This window comes from Oryza glaberrima, chromosome 3 (genome assembly GCF_000147395.1).
Source record: "Oryza glaberrima chromosome 3, OglaRS2, whole genome shotgun sequence".
NCBI classification, from domain to species: Eukaryota; Viridiplantae; Streptophyta; class Magnoliopsida; order Poales; family Poaceae; genus Oryza; species Oryza glaberrima.
The window spans coordinates 23,689,970-23,710,918 of record NC_068328.1 but is presented as its reverse complement, the minus strand read 5'-3'; the positions used below and the strand labels follow the sequence as shown (position 1 = coordinate 23,710,918).

General features: G+C 38.4%; 1 protein-coding gene across 1 annotated transcript; it reads right to left on the bottom strand.

The window, feature by feature from the left end:
* Positions 1–4,073: 4,073 nt before the first annotated feature.
* LOC127766972 (flowering locus K homology domain-like) lies at positions 4,074–12,596 on the bottom strand. The gene is made up of 7 exons (XM_052292164.1): positions 12,449–12,596; positions 11,331–11,797; positions 8,489–8,735; positions 7,532–7,680; positions 7,155–7,439; positions 6,864–7,058; positions 4,074–4,503 (listed from the first exon to the last, which is right to left on the bottom strand). Exons 2-7 carry the CDS (start codon positions 11,790–11,792, stop codon positions 4,309–4,311), a joined length of 1,533 nt encoding a protein of 510 aa, XP_052148124.1. The 5' UTR covers positions 11,793–11,797; positions 12,449–12,596; the 3' UTR covers positions 4,074–4,308.
* Positions 12,597–20,949: the final 8,353 nt, after the last annotated feature.

The following is a 20,949-nucleotide window of genomic DNA, read 5'->3' as shown; positions in this document are numbered from 1 at the left end:
CTAGCTAGCCTGCCCAGCTATACTCTGCTCGATCACCGTCAGTCTTGACACCATACAAACCACGATCTGGCATATATCATCGTTCTTGGCAGAAACAAACATTTCTGTTAAATTACTAGGGTGGTTAATTAATTACCTTCGATATACAGTAGACGTTCAAATCAAACAGATCATGTTTCATGGATCGAGCTAGTTAATTAGTACGTACGTACTTGCCAAATCTCCATCTGCATATATAATGCCGGCCGTCGATCAGAGATCGATCGATCAATTCCGGTTGTTGGGGTCGTTGGAGCCCTTGGATGGCGTCGCGCCACGTACCACGACGTTCAGCTTGTTCCGATGATGGTCGGACGTCGTCGTCGTCGTCTTCGCCGCCGGCGGCGCTGCCAGGAGGAGGCGGCGGGCGGCGCCGCCGTGTTCGCCGGGCACTAACAAATGACGTAATGATTGATCACGGCGAGCCGCCATGGACGCACCATGATCAGTCACTCCAACGCTGTCGCGGTAGTGGCTGCCTGATGATGTGATGACGATCACGAGAGCAGCTGCAATGACTATGGCCAGCTGCACAACCCTCAGGAGGAAACCCATGTCAATCGTCTAACACCCTGATTACCTTAATTAATTGGGCTGATACATAGTATTGCATATGCATGCGTTTTTGTGTGTGATGGCCATGCTTGTGGGTGGTGGTTGGTATATATAGAGGAGCTTGACATCATGGCAAGAAGTAGTGTTGTCTTTAGATAGGCCCGGCCCTTTGCATCTAATTTAAGATTAAATTAAGAGATCAGCTAGCCACATATACTATCTCCAATCCCAAATACAAGTATTTCTATTATTTAAATTATTATGTACATAACAATAACATTTTATTTAAAAAAAACAGTATAAATGCATATGCTCATAACACGTGCACAAACCCATGTGAACGTACACACTACTATATGAGGATCTTCGAAAGATTGGGCTAGCATATATTAACATTGACAAAGTCAACACGGGTGCTTCGCTGTTGACGGATACATCATCTACCACTAAACTAATAATTAGCCTAAAAAACCGTGTCAAATCTAGACCTTGAACTCATCTAGTCTAGTTCCATCACAAGAAATATAATCAGTTGAGCTATGCTTGCTTCGTAAAATATAAACATCTTTGAGACAGAGAATGCAAATACTTTCATCAAATCATGTGCTTATTACGAGGGGAACCTAGCAATTCAGAATTTAGAGGTACTTTTATTTAGAAATGGATCGAGTACTAGTTGGGAAATAGTAATGGATCGGAGTACTTATATTTAGAAATCACTTTCTGTTTATGAATTTGGGTATTATACATATGTCTAAATTCTTAATCAGTAGTTGTTTGTTTTTTTACTGAGAGAGTAGGGTAGTTAGCCAATAGGATCTTAATACGTCGCTAAAAGATGTCAGTATGCATGCGCATTACTCACTGCATCTTTCGTTGATAAAAAGTTCCAGGCACTTCCCTGCTGTTTCATTGCAACTCAACTGCTATTAACTGCTATTTCCAAATTTCCATACAAAGGGAGGTAATCACTCCATTTTTTGAAAGTTATACTCCCTCGCGATTCAAACCTCAAGTCATTTTACCCCTTCTTAACTCTTTCCGGATTACAATTAACTAGTTAGGTCAAATCTCAAGTTGTTGCGGAACTGCTGGATTTTTTTCTTTCCTGCTTTCTCTTGCTAAACTAGTACTCCTCCGTCCCTAAATATTTGACGCCGTTGATTTTTTAAAATATTTTTGACCATTTGTTTTATTAAAAAAATTAAGTAATTATTAATTCTTTTCATATCATTTGATTCATTGTTCAATATACTTTTTTATGTATACGTATAGTTTTACATATTTCACAAAAGTTTTTAATAAGACGAACGATCAAACATATTTAAAAAATTCAACGGTATTAAATATTTAGGAACGGGGGAGTACTTGTCTATTACCTAAATGTGAACTTCAGCAGTATGCATATTGCATTATCACTAATTAATTTCGAAATAAAAGTTAATCAATATTTGTCCGGCCTTAATAACGCTATCTAAAATTAATATATTCTCACATGACTTAGCTAGACTAGCTAGTTAGCACAATCTATAAGTTAATTAACCTCCTCCGAAAAGATATTCTTTATACAGTATGGGAGGTATTCAGAAGTAAAGGAAAGGAAATTAAAGATCAATTTAGTTTACTTTGGGTTGCTGTCGTCAAGTAAAAGAATCTTATCAACTATATAGCTTTTACAGTGTTGCACGCTATACTAATGAAATTGCTATACTAATACCCATTTTAACTTGATCATTCCTTTTCATTTTCAGGTTTTTAGCTTGATTATTCTTCTTTTCGATGCCCCCTTCTCTTTAGCTCTTTCTTTTGACATCAGCTAGGGCTTGATTACATGCTAATTATTATTCCTCCATCTTTGTCACACACAAGAACAAGTATGCACCGTTCCTTCATTATCGTTAGCAATTGCATTAGTAAACTTGACTGGTATACGATATCAGACGTACTGGCACCTCCAACTAATTAAAAAAATGTCAAAACGCGATCACAAATTTAGAGTTCCCATCGTGGCCACACAGGGAATTTATTCTTTACCCACCAGATGGAATGCAAGCTAAGCTACCCCTTCGACGAAATGTGCTGTAAATTTCTTATTCCATCCGTTTCTAAATATAACAACTTTTAACTTTTAAAATTTATTCAAAAATATAACATCTTTACCAATATTTTCTTCGCAACCAATCACAACTCTCCAACATTTAATTTTTCATCTACTTGCACTACCATCCAATCCTAATCTTTCTCATTTAATTTTACCTACTTTCTTAATAATAATCATGTTTACCCCTAAAAATCCTTATATTCTGGAGCCGAAAATGCTCAGGCCTGGCGACTAGCGGGGGTGGAGCAGATCGCCCCCCCCCCCCTCCCGTGCGCACGTTCCCCTAGCCCCACCACGTGTCTCAAAAAAAGTTTCACCTAGTGTACTCACAATGTTTCATTATATATAAATCTAATGTTGCAGTAAATTAAAATATTCTTTTGCAACAAATCACCCACATATTTTAGAAACCCTCTATTAAGATATTCGTTTCATTTTTTGTTCCACCAAAAATGTTTCACCTAGTGTACTCACAATGTTTCACTATGTATAGATCTAATGTTGCAGTGAACGAAACATTCTTTTCCAACAAATCACCGACATATTTTGGAAACCCTCTATTAAGGGAATTCGTTTCATTTTTCGTTCCACCAAAAATGTTTCACCTAGTCTACTCACAATGTTTCACTATGTATAGATCTAATATTATAGTGAACTGAAACATTCTTTCGCTATTTGCTGAAACATTGTTTTTATATAAGGTGAAACAATGCCTGATTTAAACGATCGAAACATTTTTGATCTACTTAGTGAAACAATTCCGATATACTTGGTAGAACATCGTGCAATACTTAAAACATAAATCAATAATAAACTAAAAAAAATTTCGTTGGAATATATATGTGTGATCTTGTTTTGAAGATTTAATTGCAACGAATTTAATGGTGTAATCGGATCATGATTTGGATAAATAATTTAAGAAAATAAATAGTTTAAAGTGGTTTTGCACGCATGCGTGACGCTAACGTCATACTGACGTCAGCGTCCGATTTTTACACGCCTAGATTAGGCGCCCGATTGGTAGTCTTCTTCCTTCTAGAGCAGATGTAGATACACCGTGGCCACAGCTTTAAGAGTGTTTATGGAAGGTTCCATCCTGCAGGAGATTGAAAATAGAGGAAAATTACACGACGCTTCCTGAAAACTTGTAGTACAGCTTAGACTTTAGACTGTTGACATAAGAAAAGTATTTCCTTTTTGGAAGAAAAAAAATAAAGAGATGAAACCAAGCGTGTTCCCTTTTTGGAAAAGAAAAATAAAGAGATGAAACCAAGCTTAACAGGGGATATAGGTATCAGAGCTGTAGTCTGATGCGCGACTTGCTTGGTAAATTTCAGCACTTTCCACCCCAAAATCGAGTTTAAAGACAGTCAACCACTTGTTTCCGACGACAAAGGGCAGCATCGGATTACTATATAACTAATCCAGACCACGAGAATAAACATATTCCAAAAGTAAACTGCTTGGGCATACACACGGCAAAAAGAGTAGAAAAAGTAAACTAAGAGCTTAAGGTAGTCGCAACTGAGGAATCCAGGATTGTCATTATTCGGCAGCAAAAATGTACTACTGTTCATCAACCGACACAAAGCTAAGCTGAGCGTTGCTGATACTTAGTATCCATAGCTTGGGTAGGTGGTGCCACCGTAGCTGCCTCCATTGTGAGGTGCAGGCCCTGCTCCTGAAGCAGCCGATCCGTAGGATGCGCCATATGGTGGTGGGTATGAACCGTAGCTCGGATCAACTGCTGGAGCCGGAGGGTTAGAAGCTGGCGGAGGAGGGCCCTGAGGAGCTTCTGCCATGAAATTCTGCAAGCAACAGATGGTGTTAGCTTAAGAGAAGTAGAAGGATGGAAATTACATCGTAGCAAGGCGTAACGCATGTTCATTTTCCTCTCTTTTGTGATTGCTTCGATCATGTAGTTACAATGCCAATGCTTAATCGTTCTTTCAACAAAATTCATATTTTCCTAAACTACTCCCTACTGCTATAATTCGATGAAGATTAATTTCCTTTATTTTCAAACCAAAAGGGGTAGGCAAGCAACAACCGATATGTGGTTTAGTTTTCTTTCTCATAAACACAGGAGGGCTGCGCTTCATTTCATTAAGAAGAATAAATACATGGGAGATGCCGAAAGGACCGTCCCCCAAAACACTGTCACCACAAAGACGTTCCAGGGTGTTCGATATACCAGATGTGTGGTTTAGTTATTGTGCCAATGATGCCCAAAACACATCACCAAATACATTCAATATGTTTTTGACACTTCACCATGTGTTCGACATTTTCTGATACAGGAGCAACCACCACTATTTTGGAAGCCCATGAAAGGAAGGCAGAAAAGAAGTTCAGTTTGACTTTCTCCCAGGTTAATACAAGCCATTTTGATCTGCAAGTCTTATAGCATGCATCTTCAGTGAACCCACTTTATCGGTCTCCATAACATTTTCCCCTCATCTTATCAGTTCTCCATGGCATTTTCCTTCTTTTCACAAATCATATTGTATATAATCTATATGTACATATTTTCATGGGCTGAGACAAGGGTTAGCTGGCGAGCAGGGACTATATGTTTTTTTTTTCTCGAAAACGCAGGAGAACTGCATTTCATTGAAGGGGAAGAGAAAACAAAGTAAAAGTAAAACACAGTAGGAGGACCCGAGCCCTCCCACCGAGACCCACACACCCAAGACCACACCGGGGAGCACTAGCTGCCCAGGTTTGCTATCCCACTAAGGAGCTTTTGAAGGGCTTGCTCCTGCGAAACACCAAAGATTACCCTCGTTTTCTGCGCCATTGAAAACACAATCATTGCGATGTTTTCCAAATCTCCCAAGCCACTAAGGTAACCAAAGAGTTAATCCCTTTTTGCACCTCCTTCAGCCGGTCTTTAGTAGCTTGGCTCCACCATCTCAAAAAAGGTTCAGTTTCAGGTTGAGGCGCCACATCAGATAACCCCATCCTCAAGAAGAGTGCCGTCCACACTTGGTGAGAAAAAACACAGGAAATCAAAATGAACATGGATTCCTCACTTTGCTATCCTAAGCAAGGTTCAGGTAGAAGGGAAGCCACGTTTTGGTTATAGGACTCATGCAAGATCCACAATCACAGTTGCATACTACTTTTTTTCTGTCCTCTCGCTTTCCTCTGTAGGAGCCGCAATTCGGCTCCCCACAAAGAGATGGGATTTCTTTGCTGTTGTTGACTAGGTTGCCATTCAAAGCAAGATTTTTATTTTCTTTTTTGCTTTCATCAAGCAGATGTCCTTGCACAGAAAGTCTAGGCCCCTTCTGCAGCTCCAAACATACCCTATATTTTTCATTTGGTCTATCTCTTTGATGGCACCTTTTTCTTAAGGCTTCTAAGTCTCTAAAGCTGTGTTCGTTTCAGAAGGATGGGAACTGATCCCTCCCACACGGGAAACGGAGCGATTAATTAGCACGTGATTATTTAAGTATTAGCTTTTTTTTTCAAAAATGGATCAATATGTTTTTTTAAAGCAACTTTCGCATAGAAACTTTTTGCAAAAAATGCACTGTTTAGCAATTTGAAAAGCGTGCGCGCGGAAAACGAGGGGGGAGTTGGGAACCCCTGAAACGAACGCAGCCTAAGGGGATGTTTGGTTGATGCCTAACATTGCCATAACTAAGTTTAGGCTAGTTGTGGCATGGTGGCATAAATGTGGCTTAGAAATAGTTGGCCACAAGTGTGGCATGCTTAGCTCTAAATTTGAGAGCATGACATGTGGGTCCCAAAGTTAAGAAAGTGTGGCATAACACAATTGCGGCAGCGAACCAAACACATGCCTAAAAAACTATGGCATGGCTAAAGTGTGGCGTGGCAAAGTGTGGCAACCAACCAAACAGCCCCTAAGTCTCACTCTCTCTCTCCCTCCCTCTCAGCCCTTACTAATTGCATATTCACATGCAGTAATATCCATACATGTTTTTCAGATGAAACAAATTATTTGTAGCTATCCAATAGTCAACAACTCAAGAAATGTATAGTGCATTTAGTATAGCTGATATACCATGAGCCATATTTAGATAATAGAATTTGCAGAAATGAAAAAAGGGAAAAAAACAATGAAATGAAGCATGCAGAAGCAGAACATAGGACAATACAAATACAAGTAAGGAACAGAATAGCATGCAAGAAAATATACCTGGACTAGTTGCTGGGCAGTTTGGACTTGGGATGCACTACCAATTATCTCAACTGTCATCTCCCCAGGTGCACCTCTGCTTTCCTGAATAGTTACTGTTGCACCACTGTGCCTACGAATATAGCTAATACTAGCACCAGCTGCTCCAATCACAGCATCAGCATAGGAGAGAGGAATTTGCATGTTGTGTGTAACCTTTTGACGGATGCACATATCAGTAGCTGCCTCGTGAATTAGCATTTTAAAGATAAAAGTACTATCGTGTTTAGCTCAAGTGCAACAAAAACTGACCTGAGAAGCCACATGTGATGGTGGTTGATTCCCAGAAGCAGAAACACCAGTTGGTGCTTCTCGTCCATAGGCAGAAATACCGTAGTGTGGCTGCTTTTCCATAGAGGGGACATCAGGGGGAGGATAATAATTGTCTTGCGGCCTTGGGGGCATGAACTGTGGATGTCCACCATAACCTGGACCACCAGGAGGGAGGTGGCTTGGAGGAGGGCCCCAAGGTTGAGGTGGGCCCCAAGGCTGAGGAGCTGCCATTGCTTGTTCCCTCTGTGCATTGTGCATTTTCATCTGTAGAGATGAAAATTTAGTGATCAAAGAATGCTTGCAATGAACCCATTTACTGAGAGGTTCACCAGATGCCTGAGAAAAATCTAACTTACTTGCCCTTCAAAAAGAGGAAGAACACTGCGGTCAACAAGAAATTTTCTTAAGTGACTGGCTATCGATTCCAGTGCTTTCTGGACACCAACAGGCTCACCTTGTATCTCCACAACTCTATCATCATTTAGTGCAACAAGAGGCAAAGTCTCTGAAAAGAAAATATGGAATAATATAATAATATTTTTTTATAAGCATAAGACTGATAATTAACACTACCTTTTGCATATTTATCACATATGCACATGCAATATACGTATCAATTAAGAATTCCCCATATGCTATAACAGCATGCCAATACAGATGATCAACCAACAGCAATCAAACTTATAATAATACAACCAAATGTTGTAACAATAACAATTGGAATTGAATAAAACATAATGGTAAAGAGCTCACAATTCTCTATAAAAAATAATTATATTCAGCTATAAGCAAAACATAGGTCCCAAACCATAGCAACTAACAGAAAAAACAATCATGGCATTCGGTTCACAGATAAAATAAGACTTTTACACTGACATGTGCCAAAGCATCACAAACAATATTATTTCCTCTGATATTAATTAGCATTCAAAAGAACAACAATATTTACAAAGAAAAACCTGAATATGGTTTTCAATATTTCACAGGAAACCAGCTAACAGCTCAGAACATTGCTCTAATTTATTCTTGCTAGACCAAATTCTGCAATGGCATGAAGAAATGGAGATCTAATATGCTTATATGCATATTGAAGAAGCGTGAATTTGTAATTTGGTGTGTCAGTTAAAATTGGCATTAAAAGATGTATCACTGGTTTTCTCTTCATGACAGTCCAAAAAATATGTTCCCTCCCATGCCCTCTATGTAGGAATAGCAAGACAGAGAATATAACCTCAAGGATCCAATGTATGTATTGTATGATATATGAGAAAGAGAAAGAAATATAATGTCTAGAAAAATATGGAAAACCTTACCAACAATACGAACAATGGACTTTGAAGAATCTTGAATGGATTTAATGGTTGCTCCCTGTTTCCCAATAAGGCTGCCAGCTTGGGAAGCTGGTACTAGCAGTCGTGTTGGTCCTACATTACTAATATTTCTTTCAGGTTGACCAGAATCACCATCTGAACCATCAGTTATTCGTTTATAGACTCTAAATAACCCGTCCATAGCTGGAGATATAGGTGCATCTGGCTCATCCTTTGCTGAAATCATTACCTTAAAATGGGAAAGAATATTGTTCACCACATTAATGTAAAAAAGGGGAAAAAAAACTTTACAAAGGCAAAGCTAAATAGTAGATGTACTGGATAATGGTATGAGAAACAATACGCAGACCAAGATGAACTCAAGAACGCCAGAACAGGTGAAATATGCTATGCTGATACTACTGTACTGAAACATGAGCGATAAAATGTTGTCAGTACCATAACTAGGTTCTTCTAGGTAAACTTCACAATGCCCAATAGCTGAAAGTGTTCTCTGCACATATTTAGGCAAAGAATCTTTCCACATATAAACTAAACAATCAATATTTGTTACGCTAGGATTAAATAAGGACCTAATTGTGGGTGCTGAATATCATCAGATATAATCTCCCACATCAGCTTATTTTATATTAATCCATATTATAGCAGTCAAATTAGCAGTTCAGCCCGCAGCAACAGATCATATCATGCTAAAATGACTACAGAAACACGAAACACAAAACATTGAATAGCACAATCAACATAGACGGAATTCAAGGAGTATTCACAACCAAGAGACTCGCCATTACTTTTTATTTGTCACTATGCTCCTTTACCAAATTCAACATCCCATGGTTATTGTTCACCTTACTATTTTACACTGGTCATATTATATTATTCATCCAATCGTAAAGCCAGATGATGAAAGATTAAATATATTTTTGTTCTTTTTTCAAGTGATTAAAAATTTAATTTCTTCCCTAGTTCATAATTTAAATAGCATGAAAGTACAAAACTTTAGCTAATTCCAGAAGGAATACCAAAAAACTGTATTCATTTTCATGTGTCAGGTTATAAATTAGTATCTAATTCATCATCCAGTCCAATTTTAAATTGCATTTTTTTGTTCTTTTACTTTGTGCCAATGGTGGGATTGTGATTTCCTTTCAGTCAAAAGATCAAATAGGTCGTAGAATTACCAGATAATATGTGGCATGTCTTGAAAAGAATCTTCATCCAATACTCAATACTAGATCATATTTGCAGCACAGAAGCACGAATCCCAACTTTCAAAACCATGTCTGTTCATCGTTTTGGGAATGGTGATTTGATTTGGGGCCTTAGACTGCAGTCACAACCTGTAAACATTAATTTGTGTTACTATTATGAAAGGTAGTCAATTTTGGAGTTTGATCTTCTAGTCTTATTAGTTTTAGAGCCGTTATTATTAATGTGTGCGCAGAGCTTACTTTCCTGCACTTTCTGAGCGTTGTTCAGCTAATATTTGATATCATATTGACTTTACACCTAGATACTAAATGAATGTTTAGAAAGTGAAGAAACTCATAGCTAGGTGTCTTGCAACTTAAAAAGTGCAGTGGAGAATGAATTAATGGTACAGCAGATATATCAGATGTTTGATAAACCATCTGATATTGTGGACCATAAACATCATGGCAACAATGCCATGGAAAATTTTAGCTTTCTTTTTCACAACTATGTTTTATGTGACCAAGACAAATGCACTTGTCGCCATGCATGCTCTGAGATTACTTTTTACTAGTTATATTTGTTTAGCGATTTCCACTAACATTGCATGAAAATATTTTAAGTTGTTTTATTGAAACACTAAATATTTTAAGTTGTACAGGGAAAGAAAATCATTGATCATTCATCGGGACATATATTTTCTCCTTTTGTATTGATGTATTCACAAATGTGAACTTAGCCAATGCTAGGAATGGGATAATAATTATGTTTCACGATTGAAGCTTGATTTTAATCTTATTAACTATAACTAAGATGGCCAGCTTCCCCTAAAGCATTATAAAATCATCCTCAAGGTACAATAGTAGATTATACAGTTGTTACTCACAGAAGATAAACCAACTGTTCACTATTTTAAGGGTAATATAAGTACATGTAAGTACACCCAAGACCGGAATTCAGCTAAGCTACCTGAAAATTACACAGCCAATCCTCCATTATTTTCACTGGCAATACTAAACTAAATAAATTCTTCATTATTTGCACCTCTGTGTACATTACAGCTGTATGTAATGTAATTTTAATACCATATAAGGCTATCGTAAGTGCATAGTTTAACCACATATCTAATCAGTAACCGCATCTTACAATTCATGCAAGTTCAACAGGACTTCAGTAAAGTATTTTAAATTTCAGCATGGGAACTTCCAGTGCTCAACTAACTATTTTTCTTATGAGTATATCCCCCTGTTACAATGAGCCCTCCAGGTTGCAACAAACAACCACCAAACAGCGCTACAGCCCAACTTTAGATTTGAGCCATCGAGCATGCCAAACTTGTGGCTTTGGCTCCCTAAATATCAAGAGTAAGATGAAGAAATGAGGTGCTTGAATTGCTGCTATGTTGGTAAATCATCCCAATTCTAGATTTATAACATGAAGTCTATAGCTGATTAGTTCCAGATGAGAGCATAAAAACACTAAAAAATTTAGTGTTGCAGTCAACAATTAACGAAACATGACTTCATGCATGGACATGCCTAAACCTAGCACATAATGACCATGACATCATAAGAAATATGGTGCTACTACTTGAACAAATGAGTATAGTCGATTTTTTATTTCATAGAGAACTTACTGTTCTTTCTGGTACACCAGGCGGGCCATCAAGTATTTTTATGCGAGCTTTAGACTCCTCACACATCTTTTTGATAAACTCCCCTTTGCGGCCAATGATAGCACCTACCTTCTGGGCTGGGATCAGTATACGAAAAACACTCTCTCCTGGCCAACCAGGCCATTTCTTATCAGCCTTTACCGGCAAGCTATCCTGTTGCTTCACTTCCCCATTGTATGCATTATCCGACTCTTCCTGATAAGGGTTTGATGGCTCCTCATTGTACTGATTCTCTGGTTCTTCACTGTACAAACTCACTTGCTGAATGTATGGGTTCCCCTCTTCTACGTTGTCCATGTTATCGGGTTCTTCGTTGTAAGGATGTGACACATCGCTGTAGGGGATCAGTTGTTCTTCATTATAATGATTCTGAGGCATTTCGCCGAGATCATCTGCGTCAAAATTCTCTACCAGTCCATCCATATTTGCTGGTCACGAAAAAAACAAGAATGTCAGACTGAAACCACAAGCTATATCAAATTTATGGAAGATACAAAATTTAAGTTTATCAGGGAGACATGTATGTAATGTATGACAGGCAAAACCCACTGTGGACCTTACTCCTTATTACTTCTGAGGTGTTACACATAGAATTCTATTCTCTTCTACAGTTGTGTACTTCATAGCAGTTTTAATGAGTGGCCAGCTCATGTTTAAACGCTTGAATGGGCAGGTAACCTTGATACCTAGAGGAGATAAGACTTCCTTGAATACTTAGCAGGTATGTATGCTATTATAATGGCATTTACGTTCAATGAGTCATACTACTCCCTCCCTCCGATGATAAATTTAAGGCACATGAACACCCAAGACTTTGAATTTTTTTTTAAAAAAAAAACATTTGGCTAGGGGGCAGGGGCGGATCCAACCTGGGACAGTTGAACCCCCAAACTTTTGGGGGAACAAACAAACAAAGTGTTACTAGTATTAAGGTTAAGGCTCTGGAATTAAGAGAAGAGCTTCTTCCAGATCTACAAGAGAAGCTAGGGTTTAACGAACGGACGCGAGCAAATTCCAGACAAAAGTAGTCCCGGTGGGGTGGGAGAGAGATGAATCAGGAAGAGGATGTGGATGCTCACCTCACCAGGATCCCCTCCCCTCCCCTCCCCTGCTGAGATCGGCGGCGCGACTCGTGTTGGGGAGGCGGAAGGAGCGGAGGAGACGACGAGACGGGAGATCTCTCTGTTTCTTTTACGCCAACGGAAGGAAGGGGAATATACTCGGAGTACCCCACCTTTTATCTCAATTTTTTCACTACCCTATAAAGCCTAGGCTATGTTACACATCTACTACAACTATACTCCCTCCGTTAAAAAAAAAAAAACAAACAAAAACGACCTCATCTAAGTTACCTTTTTTTTCCAAAAGGAGTACTTCTGAAAGTGTTATCCGAATTTGCCTTTAATATCACAACACATCTACTACTACGGCCCTGTTTAGAGAACTAGCCAAGAGTTATTTTGAGAGCTATTTTTAGCATAAAAAAATAGTCCTCCAAAAAAATAGCCTTAAGTTGTTTGGATCCAAGGGTTATTTTGAGAGCTATTTAGCCTTTATGTACCTTTCTAGAGAGATAAAGAGAAAAAGACACTTTTTCAGTGGGCCCCACCAAAAATAGCCCCAATTAGCACTCCTTGGGTGGGATAGTTTTTTTGGGTGGGTTATTTCCAAATAGCCCTCAGATAGCTCACCCTTTTGGATCTTTTAGAGCTATTTGGACTATTTGAGGGAGGGCTAAAAAATATTCCATCCAAACAGGGCCTACATCTATATACTTACTGATATGTGGGGTCATAAGATTCTCACACGTGAACACTTTTATTTTGTATATGGCATTGTACGGAAAAGCTACCTCGCGCGTACACGCCGGCGACGCGCACGCGGAGCGGCGGAGGGTTTCACTTTGTTTTACTTCTTTTTCCGGCGCGTACGCAGAGGTGGTTTGACTTTTTTTTTGAATTATTTTCGAAAACACGTATTAACGTAATGACGATAACTAATATGTTAGTTTTAGTTTTAGATAATAACAATAATTAACATAAGAATTTTTTTAAGTAACATATTAAAAAAAATCTATAGGTGGTGTCAAATTTTGAAAACTTTCAACTCAGATTTGAATTTGAATTTTTGAAGTCAAATTTTAAAAACTTTCAATTTTACATCTCAAATTTTTAAAAACTTTCAACTCAAATTTGAAACTTTCAACCCATATTTGAAAACTTTAAACTCAAATCTTGAAACTTTCAACCCAAAAATTGAAAAATTTCAACCCATATTTGAAAACTTTCAAACCAGATTTGAAAACTTTTAACTCACATCTAAAAACTTTCAACTCAAAAATTGAAAACTTCCAACTCAAAATTTAAAACTTTCAACCCTGATTTGAAAACTTTCAACTCAAAATTTGAAACTTTCAAGTCAAGATTTGAAAACTTTCAATTCAAAAATTTTTAAAAACACGTGTGCTAGCAACTAACAAAAATCGGAAAAGAAAACGAAAAAAGGAAATAGCGTGAGAGGTGCGCTAAAATAGGAAACATATGGCAAAAAAACGAATCGATTAGCTAACTCGCGCGAAAAAAAAACGCTAGAAAAAAGAGAGAGAAAATCGGGAAAAGGGAAAGAAACGGTGGCAGGGTGACAACTGGTGCGCGCGTGACTTCCGTTGCTGGCGCGCGCGCCAGATAGCAATCCCCGGCTTTGTATGCCTAAATAATTAGTTATGTCTATAAACTTGTAATTTTTGCTTTTACTTTTATCTCTTATAATATATGTTGCAATGCACACACCTTTTAGCTAGTAGTTCTTTATAATGATTGGTGACCCACATAGCAATAGTACTTAGAGAAAAAAAATACGAGGAACTTGGTAGGAAATTGTGTCGACCGCAAACTTCTCATGCCAACAGCAACCACTAGTTGCCGCTCCAAGCACTGCACCACACCTCTTTCTCCTCTTCACTTTCGCATGCACAGCCGCACACTCTAACCACCAAAATGTCTCTTCTCTTTCCTTGTTGTCATGCACGCTATTGTCATGGTCGCCGCTGAGACCGAGCTGTCGCCTTACAGGGACTTGGGGAGGCAGGAGCCGACCAGGCAGAGAGCAGAGATGCTAGATCCGAGATCCTCCTTGCTAGATCTAGCGATTCTCCAAAGAGAAAGTTAGTGTGCGAAGTAGTGGCAGAGTCACTGGACTTGGAGGTGGAGCGATGGTAGAGCCACCAAACTAAACTATTTGTATTTAATGCATTCTTTATTAGTTACTCCCTCCATCCCAAAATATAAGGCTCAACCACTCATAACACAAAGACCAAGAAAACATTTAATCACCTTCTTGTTGGATCACCTTAAGGCATGCAAGCAATGTGATTGGGAGATTTGATGTATAGGATTTAAAACAAATCAATTATATTGGACCAAGAGGTGCTAGTTAATATATGCATGCATGCACGCCTTATATTATGAGACATGAGAGAAAAGTGGTTGTGCCTTATATTTTGGCATAGAGGGAGTAGTGTTTATTATTTTTTAATATATGATAAAATGGTAAAATTGAAATTATTGATATGATGTAGATGAGATAGGGCTCATTAAGGAGCTTTAGCGAGACAAAATAGCTTTTTAGCTCATTAGCGTTAACGAGCGGAGGTGATAAATCTAGCAGTTTATTTGAATAGATCGAGGTGTTGGGCGATCAAATTTTTGCTAGCTTTACCGTATTGTCAGGAGAGGTAATGACCTAGGTAAAGAGTTGATCAAAATGCCACATTAGGTCATTTGCATTGTCACTTGGTTCGAATTCTTTCATTCATATTTCCTTCTCCTTGAGGCCGGTCTGACCGTGGGCTAAATGCCGGTCTGACTGACATGTCTAGGCCGGTCTGACCGGGTGGCCGATGAGCCGAGGTGTTGGCCCCGGCTTGGCGATCCAAAGCCGACACCGGTCTGACCAAGCTGCTGGTGGTCTGACCGGCCGACCCATGATGGTCTGACCGGCTAGCCGTTACCTATGCATTAAATGCACTATAATGACTAGTTTTCTAAACGTTACATGAGAGGTAGGTCTGACCGACCACCTCATGGCGGTCCGATCGGCAAGTATCCGAGGATGGAGATTTCACCCCCAACGGCTAGTTTTTGTGGGTAGTGGTACAAATACTCCCCTACCAGCAGCAAGAGAACTCTCTTGGCACTTGCTTCACTTGCATACACTCCTTGCATCCACTCTCACAATCCTTGAGCATTTGTTCGTCCTTGTTGGTATTGGAGAGTTGTTTGAGCCAAGACAAGTGCATTATTTCATTGTTTGACCTAGTATGACACTTGATCATCTCCGAGCTGGGTCGATACTTGTTATTCTTGGAGGTTGTTGCCTCCTAGGTTGTTCGGAGTGAAGGAAGAACTACCCTAGTGATCGAGGCTTGGGTAGTCCACTTCGCACACGTTCGGTTAAAAGGTTGGAATGGGTCGGGTTGGGTTGAACCCATTTTCGAGTGTGTTTGGTTTCGAGGCCGACTCCCACCATGCCCACCCCTTGACGAAGGAGTTCGGTGGCTTCATGGCTTGAGCGGTGAAGTTGGGTTTGTCTCAATGGGGACGTAGGAAACCGATGAGTTTCCGAACCTCGGGTGGAAAATTTCTTGTCTCTTGTCTCATTTACTTATTGCATTTACTTTCGTGCAATTTTCTACCATAGAAACATACTTAAGCCCTTCTCACCCTAGGATTGCAAAATATAATCTAGTTGCTTGTTAGTTGTATCCCTCACCTGCCTAGCGACTTAGGTTACTTTTAATTAGGTGCTATGTATTTTTAGTATCGCCTATTCACACCCGCCCCCCAAGTTAAGTAACAACCATAAAAAATAATCAGTTAAACCATTTATTTATTTCATTCAAGACATTTCTTACCTAAACATGGCAGGAGAACTTCGAGAGAAGGTAAGAAAACTAGGAGATTAGTATAGCCCACACACATGAGGAGAAAAGTTGCTCACATTAATCGATAATATACTAATATTATTAAATTTGTTCTTTATCATAATACAGTGTGAAACTAAAACTTTAACCATATATTCTTCTGTTGTTCCATCTTTTTTCTTTTTTTCTCGTTCTTCTTTATTTTCGATAATAATATTCCTAGAGCCAACACTATTACTTCCACATGAATACTACCAACTAGCTCATGTGTGTATGCTCCGTAATATATATTATCTATGCCTTCACATGAGTAAAATAATTATTATATTTGTTAATAATATTGTATTTATTTTTAAAAACTGGAAAGATATTTTTTGCTAAACATAATCTAGAATGCTATAAAGATTAATAATATTGAAACTATATATAGACATATATATATATATATATATATATATATTGGATAAATTATAAATTGACACTTGTTATGAATCCAATTATCATAGTGCACTATATATATAGTATATTGTTGAAGTGACTTATGACTTTCACTATTTACTATTTACTAGTTACATACCAATGCATTACAACGGGATCTAGAGATAAAAATATGATTTAGTTTATTTCTAGTCAAGTTATTACTGACGTGTTGGGTTTTTACATTTCTTAGAGGTATTTTAGGTTTTTTTTTGGCCAATTTGCCTAGTACCATCACAAAAATCACGGAGTAGGAAAATATCATCGTATGTGTCATTGACATGTGGGTCCGGGCCCCACATGTCATTCTCACGTACGATGGTATTTTGCAACTCACATATCTTTGCGATGGTATTTCCCAAATTTTCCCTTTTTTAAAGAGAGGAATTAGTTTTTTTTAATGAAAATTAGAATTTGCCACTTAAGGTTAAACGGGCCACTTAAGACAATATGCCACCTAAGGTTAAATGGGCCAGATCATTTGATACCGATAGACGTCGATACAACTTCATGACTAGCAATGTGGTGGAGATTTTCAACAATGTTTTGAGAAGCATGAAAAAACTGTCCGTGACAACTATTGTGATGTATATATTTTTTAAGTACAATATTTGGTTCGTTGATAAACATAAGGTGGCTACCGCGGAAATCTAGAAAAATTAGGGAAATCCGACAGGAGCGAAAAACGAACTTTGGCTCAACAAACAACGTGTTTTAAGTTTTCTCCGTTCGATTTTTCTCCATGAAGTATGTAAATATGGAGATATAATAACCATTTGTAGACTTTGAGATTTGGATGTGGAGTTGTAGTAGACTTTTGAGATTTGGATGTATAGATATCTCCACGAATATGGATGTGTTCCTAAGCTTTCCAGTGAGGCTATACAACACATACTCCCAAAATTTTAAGCCGGCAAAAAAAAGGATGAAAAAGGGCGAAAAACGGATAAAAAAATTCAAATATGTCCGATAAAATCGTATCCAACTCTGTCGACGCGGTAAAAAAGGGCAAAAAAAAAATAAAGAATATGTCCAATTCTAAAGAAAAATGAATTACAGGTGACGCGGTAAAAAAAACAAATCCTATTATATGTGACACGGTTAAAAAAATGCGATGCAGTAAAAAAACAAATCGAATCCGATTCTATCACGCGGGAAAAAAAACAAATTTGTTCGTTTCCGTTTGGGCCGAATAGGACTTGGTTTGAATTATACTGAGTCCTATTCAGTTAGCATCACTAAGCGAAAGTGCATATATATATATATACACACACACACACACACACACACATACATATATAGCATAAACCATAAAGAATCATAACACGTAACAAAGAATCACTGGCAGCCTTATAGCACTTGGGTAAAAGGCAAAACAGCACATAACTCTCCTTTAGTCCAAGAGTTCAGCGTCTATGTCGATGCTAGGTAATCCAACAACTATGTTATATGCATTTTACTTCATTGGTTGAATGTGAGATTGTGTAGTTAATAATACTACATATTAGGGCTTGTTTAGTTCGCGAAAAGAAAATTTTTGGGTGTCACATCGGACGTTTGACCGGATGTCGGAAGGGGTTTTCGGATACGAATGAAAAAACTAATTTCATAACTCGCCTGGAAACCACTAGACGAATCTTTTGAGCCTAATTAATCAGTCATTAGCAAATGTGGGTTACTGTAGCACTTATGGCTAATCATGGACTAATTAGACTCAAAAGATTCGTCTCGCGATTTCCCTCCTAACTGTGCAATTAGTTTTTTAATTTATCTATATTTAATACTCCATACATATGTCCAAAGATTCGATGTGATGTTTTTGGTAAAAAGTTTCTGGGAACTAAACAGGGCCTTACCTGTAGTACATATTTCCTTGTGGTTCCCTGTAAAAGACAATGAAATGAAGGTTGAAGACAATCTTTTGAGCAAAACTCAACCAATGAACAAATTGAATATATATGTTACATCTCTTAACATGCATCTCATTTTCCAATAATGCAGCAAAATAACGAATGTAACTTTTTTGTTTATCATCAACAGCTCCAGCTAGCATGATAAATACTGGTGACATGGCATCTACATCGCTGTCCCCACTCTTGGATCATAATGAACAAAGAAGACAAAAGGATAGGGAGCGATATGCGCAGTTAAACAAATGGTTTGCAAAAACCGCACAAGAAAAAAACACCGTTTATAAAAAAATAAGCTACTCTGGAAAACCGAAAAAAGGCTAAATTAATGGACGTTTGGGTCGGATAGGGTCCACCATATTTTTTTCATCTCCTACACGGCTTTTGTTTCGTTATCTATTCTCCTGTATTGGAAAAAAGCAAAAAATAAAAACACTCGAAAAAAACAAGCAAAAACGTGCGAGAAAAAGATTGTCAGAAAAAACAGGCAAAAAACACACGAGAAAAAAAAACAAAAAAACACGCGAGAAAAATACGGTTTTCGTCTCATTAAAAATAGCAAAAAAAAATGCTAGGAAAAACCAAGTTATGACAGTGAGCTTTTCGTTTCAAACTTACCGGGTGAATTAGGTCTAGAGAGTGTGGAATCGGCAATGCCAATCTTAAAGCCACTTTTAACAAGGAAATTATGAAGGCATTCATACCATGCTCTTAGAGCTTGCTTAAGTTCATAGAGCACCTTGTGAAGCTTATAAACATGATTAGGATACTTTAGATCTTCAAAACCTGGCAATTGCTCTACATACACAACTTATTAATTGGACCATTAAGGAATACACTCTTCACGTTCCATTTGGTAGAGCTTGAAATCAAGGTTAGTAGCAAAGGCTAATAAAATTCGAATTGACTCAAGCCTAGCTACACGGTGCAAAGGTTTCCCCAAAATCCAAACCTTTGATTTGGGTGAACCCTTGAACCACTAACCTTGCTTGTTCGGCTAATAAAATTCGAATTGACTCAAGCCTAGCTACCGGTGCAAAGGTTTCCCAAAATCCAAACCTTTGATTTGGGTGAACCCTTGAACCACTAACCTTGCTTGTTCGGCTAATAAAATTCGAATTGACTCAAGCCTAGCTACCCGTGCAAAGGTTTCCCCAAAATCCAAACCTTTGATTTGGGTGAACCCTTAAACCACTAACCTTGCTTGTTCCTTATCACCACGTCATTCTCATCTTGCTTGTTCTGGAAGACCCATTTGGTACCAATCACGTTTTGCCTTGGTCTCTCCATCAATGTCCACACTTCACTCCGAGGTAAGTTGTAACTCTTCTTGCATTGTCATCACCAAATCCGGATCACCGAGTGCTTCTTCTACACTTAGTGGTTCAAAGTTACAAAAGAGTAATATTCACAAAAATTTGCAACTCGAGATCTAGTGGACACTCCCTTGTTGATATCACCTAGAATGTTGTTGGTGGGGTGATCTCGTTGCATGCTTTGGTGTATCCTTGGGTGTGCAAAGTTGATTGGTGAAGATGGCACGTGCATGCCTCCTTCATCATGATCCAAGTGTGAGGGTGAGAGATCATTGACTTGGGTGGATGTGGATGGCTCCGCTTGTGTAGAGGAAGAGGCCCATGTTATTGCTCTCTAGGACAAATATCTTCTAGAGCTAACCTCTTGATAGTTTCGCTAGGGTCCTTATCTTCATCTAGTACATGTGAGTCAACTTGCTATACTTGAGAGCCGTTAGTCTCGTCAAATGTCACATCTCGCGCGATCTCAACAACACCGGAGATTTTTTTTTGAAAACGCGATGTGCGCATTCATTTGAACCATATCCAAGGAAGAACCCCTCTTCCACTTTAGTAGCAAACATTGAGATCTTGCCTTCTTGTTAAAAATGCAGCACCTACTACCGAAAATACGAAAGTATGAGACATTGGGTTTATTACTGGTAAGAAGCTTATAGGGAGTCTTCTTAAGAAGACAATGAAAATAGAGACGGTTGATGGCATGGCATGCGGTATTGATGGCTTTGGCCCAAAAACGGTCCGAGGTCTTGTATTCATCCAACATGGTCCCTGCTATCTCGATGAGAGTCATATTCTTCCTCTCGGCTACTCCATTTTGTTGAGGTGAGTATGGAGCCGAGAATTCATGCTTATCACTTCTTCATCAAGGAAACTCTCCACGCACTTGTTCTTGAACTCTTTGCCATTGTCGTTTCGGATGTTTTTGATCTTGAGTTCGAACTCATTTTGTGCTCTTC

Bases quoted from the DNA above. Each gene is read 5' to 3' on its own strand.
- LOC127766972 (XM_052292164.1), bottom strand. From the start codon at position 11,792: ATGGATGGACTGGTAGAGAATTTTGACGCAGATGATCTCGGCGAAATG. The intron at 7,681-8,488 runs GTAAGGTTTTCC...TTTTCTTTTCAG, and splicing joins GTCCATTGTTCGTATTGTTG to AGACTTTGCCTCTTGTTGCA. The intron at 7,440-7,531 runs GTAAGTTAGATT...TCATCTCTACAG, and splicing joins TTCCTCTTTTTGAAGGGCAA to ATGAAAATGCACAATGCACA.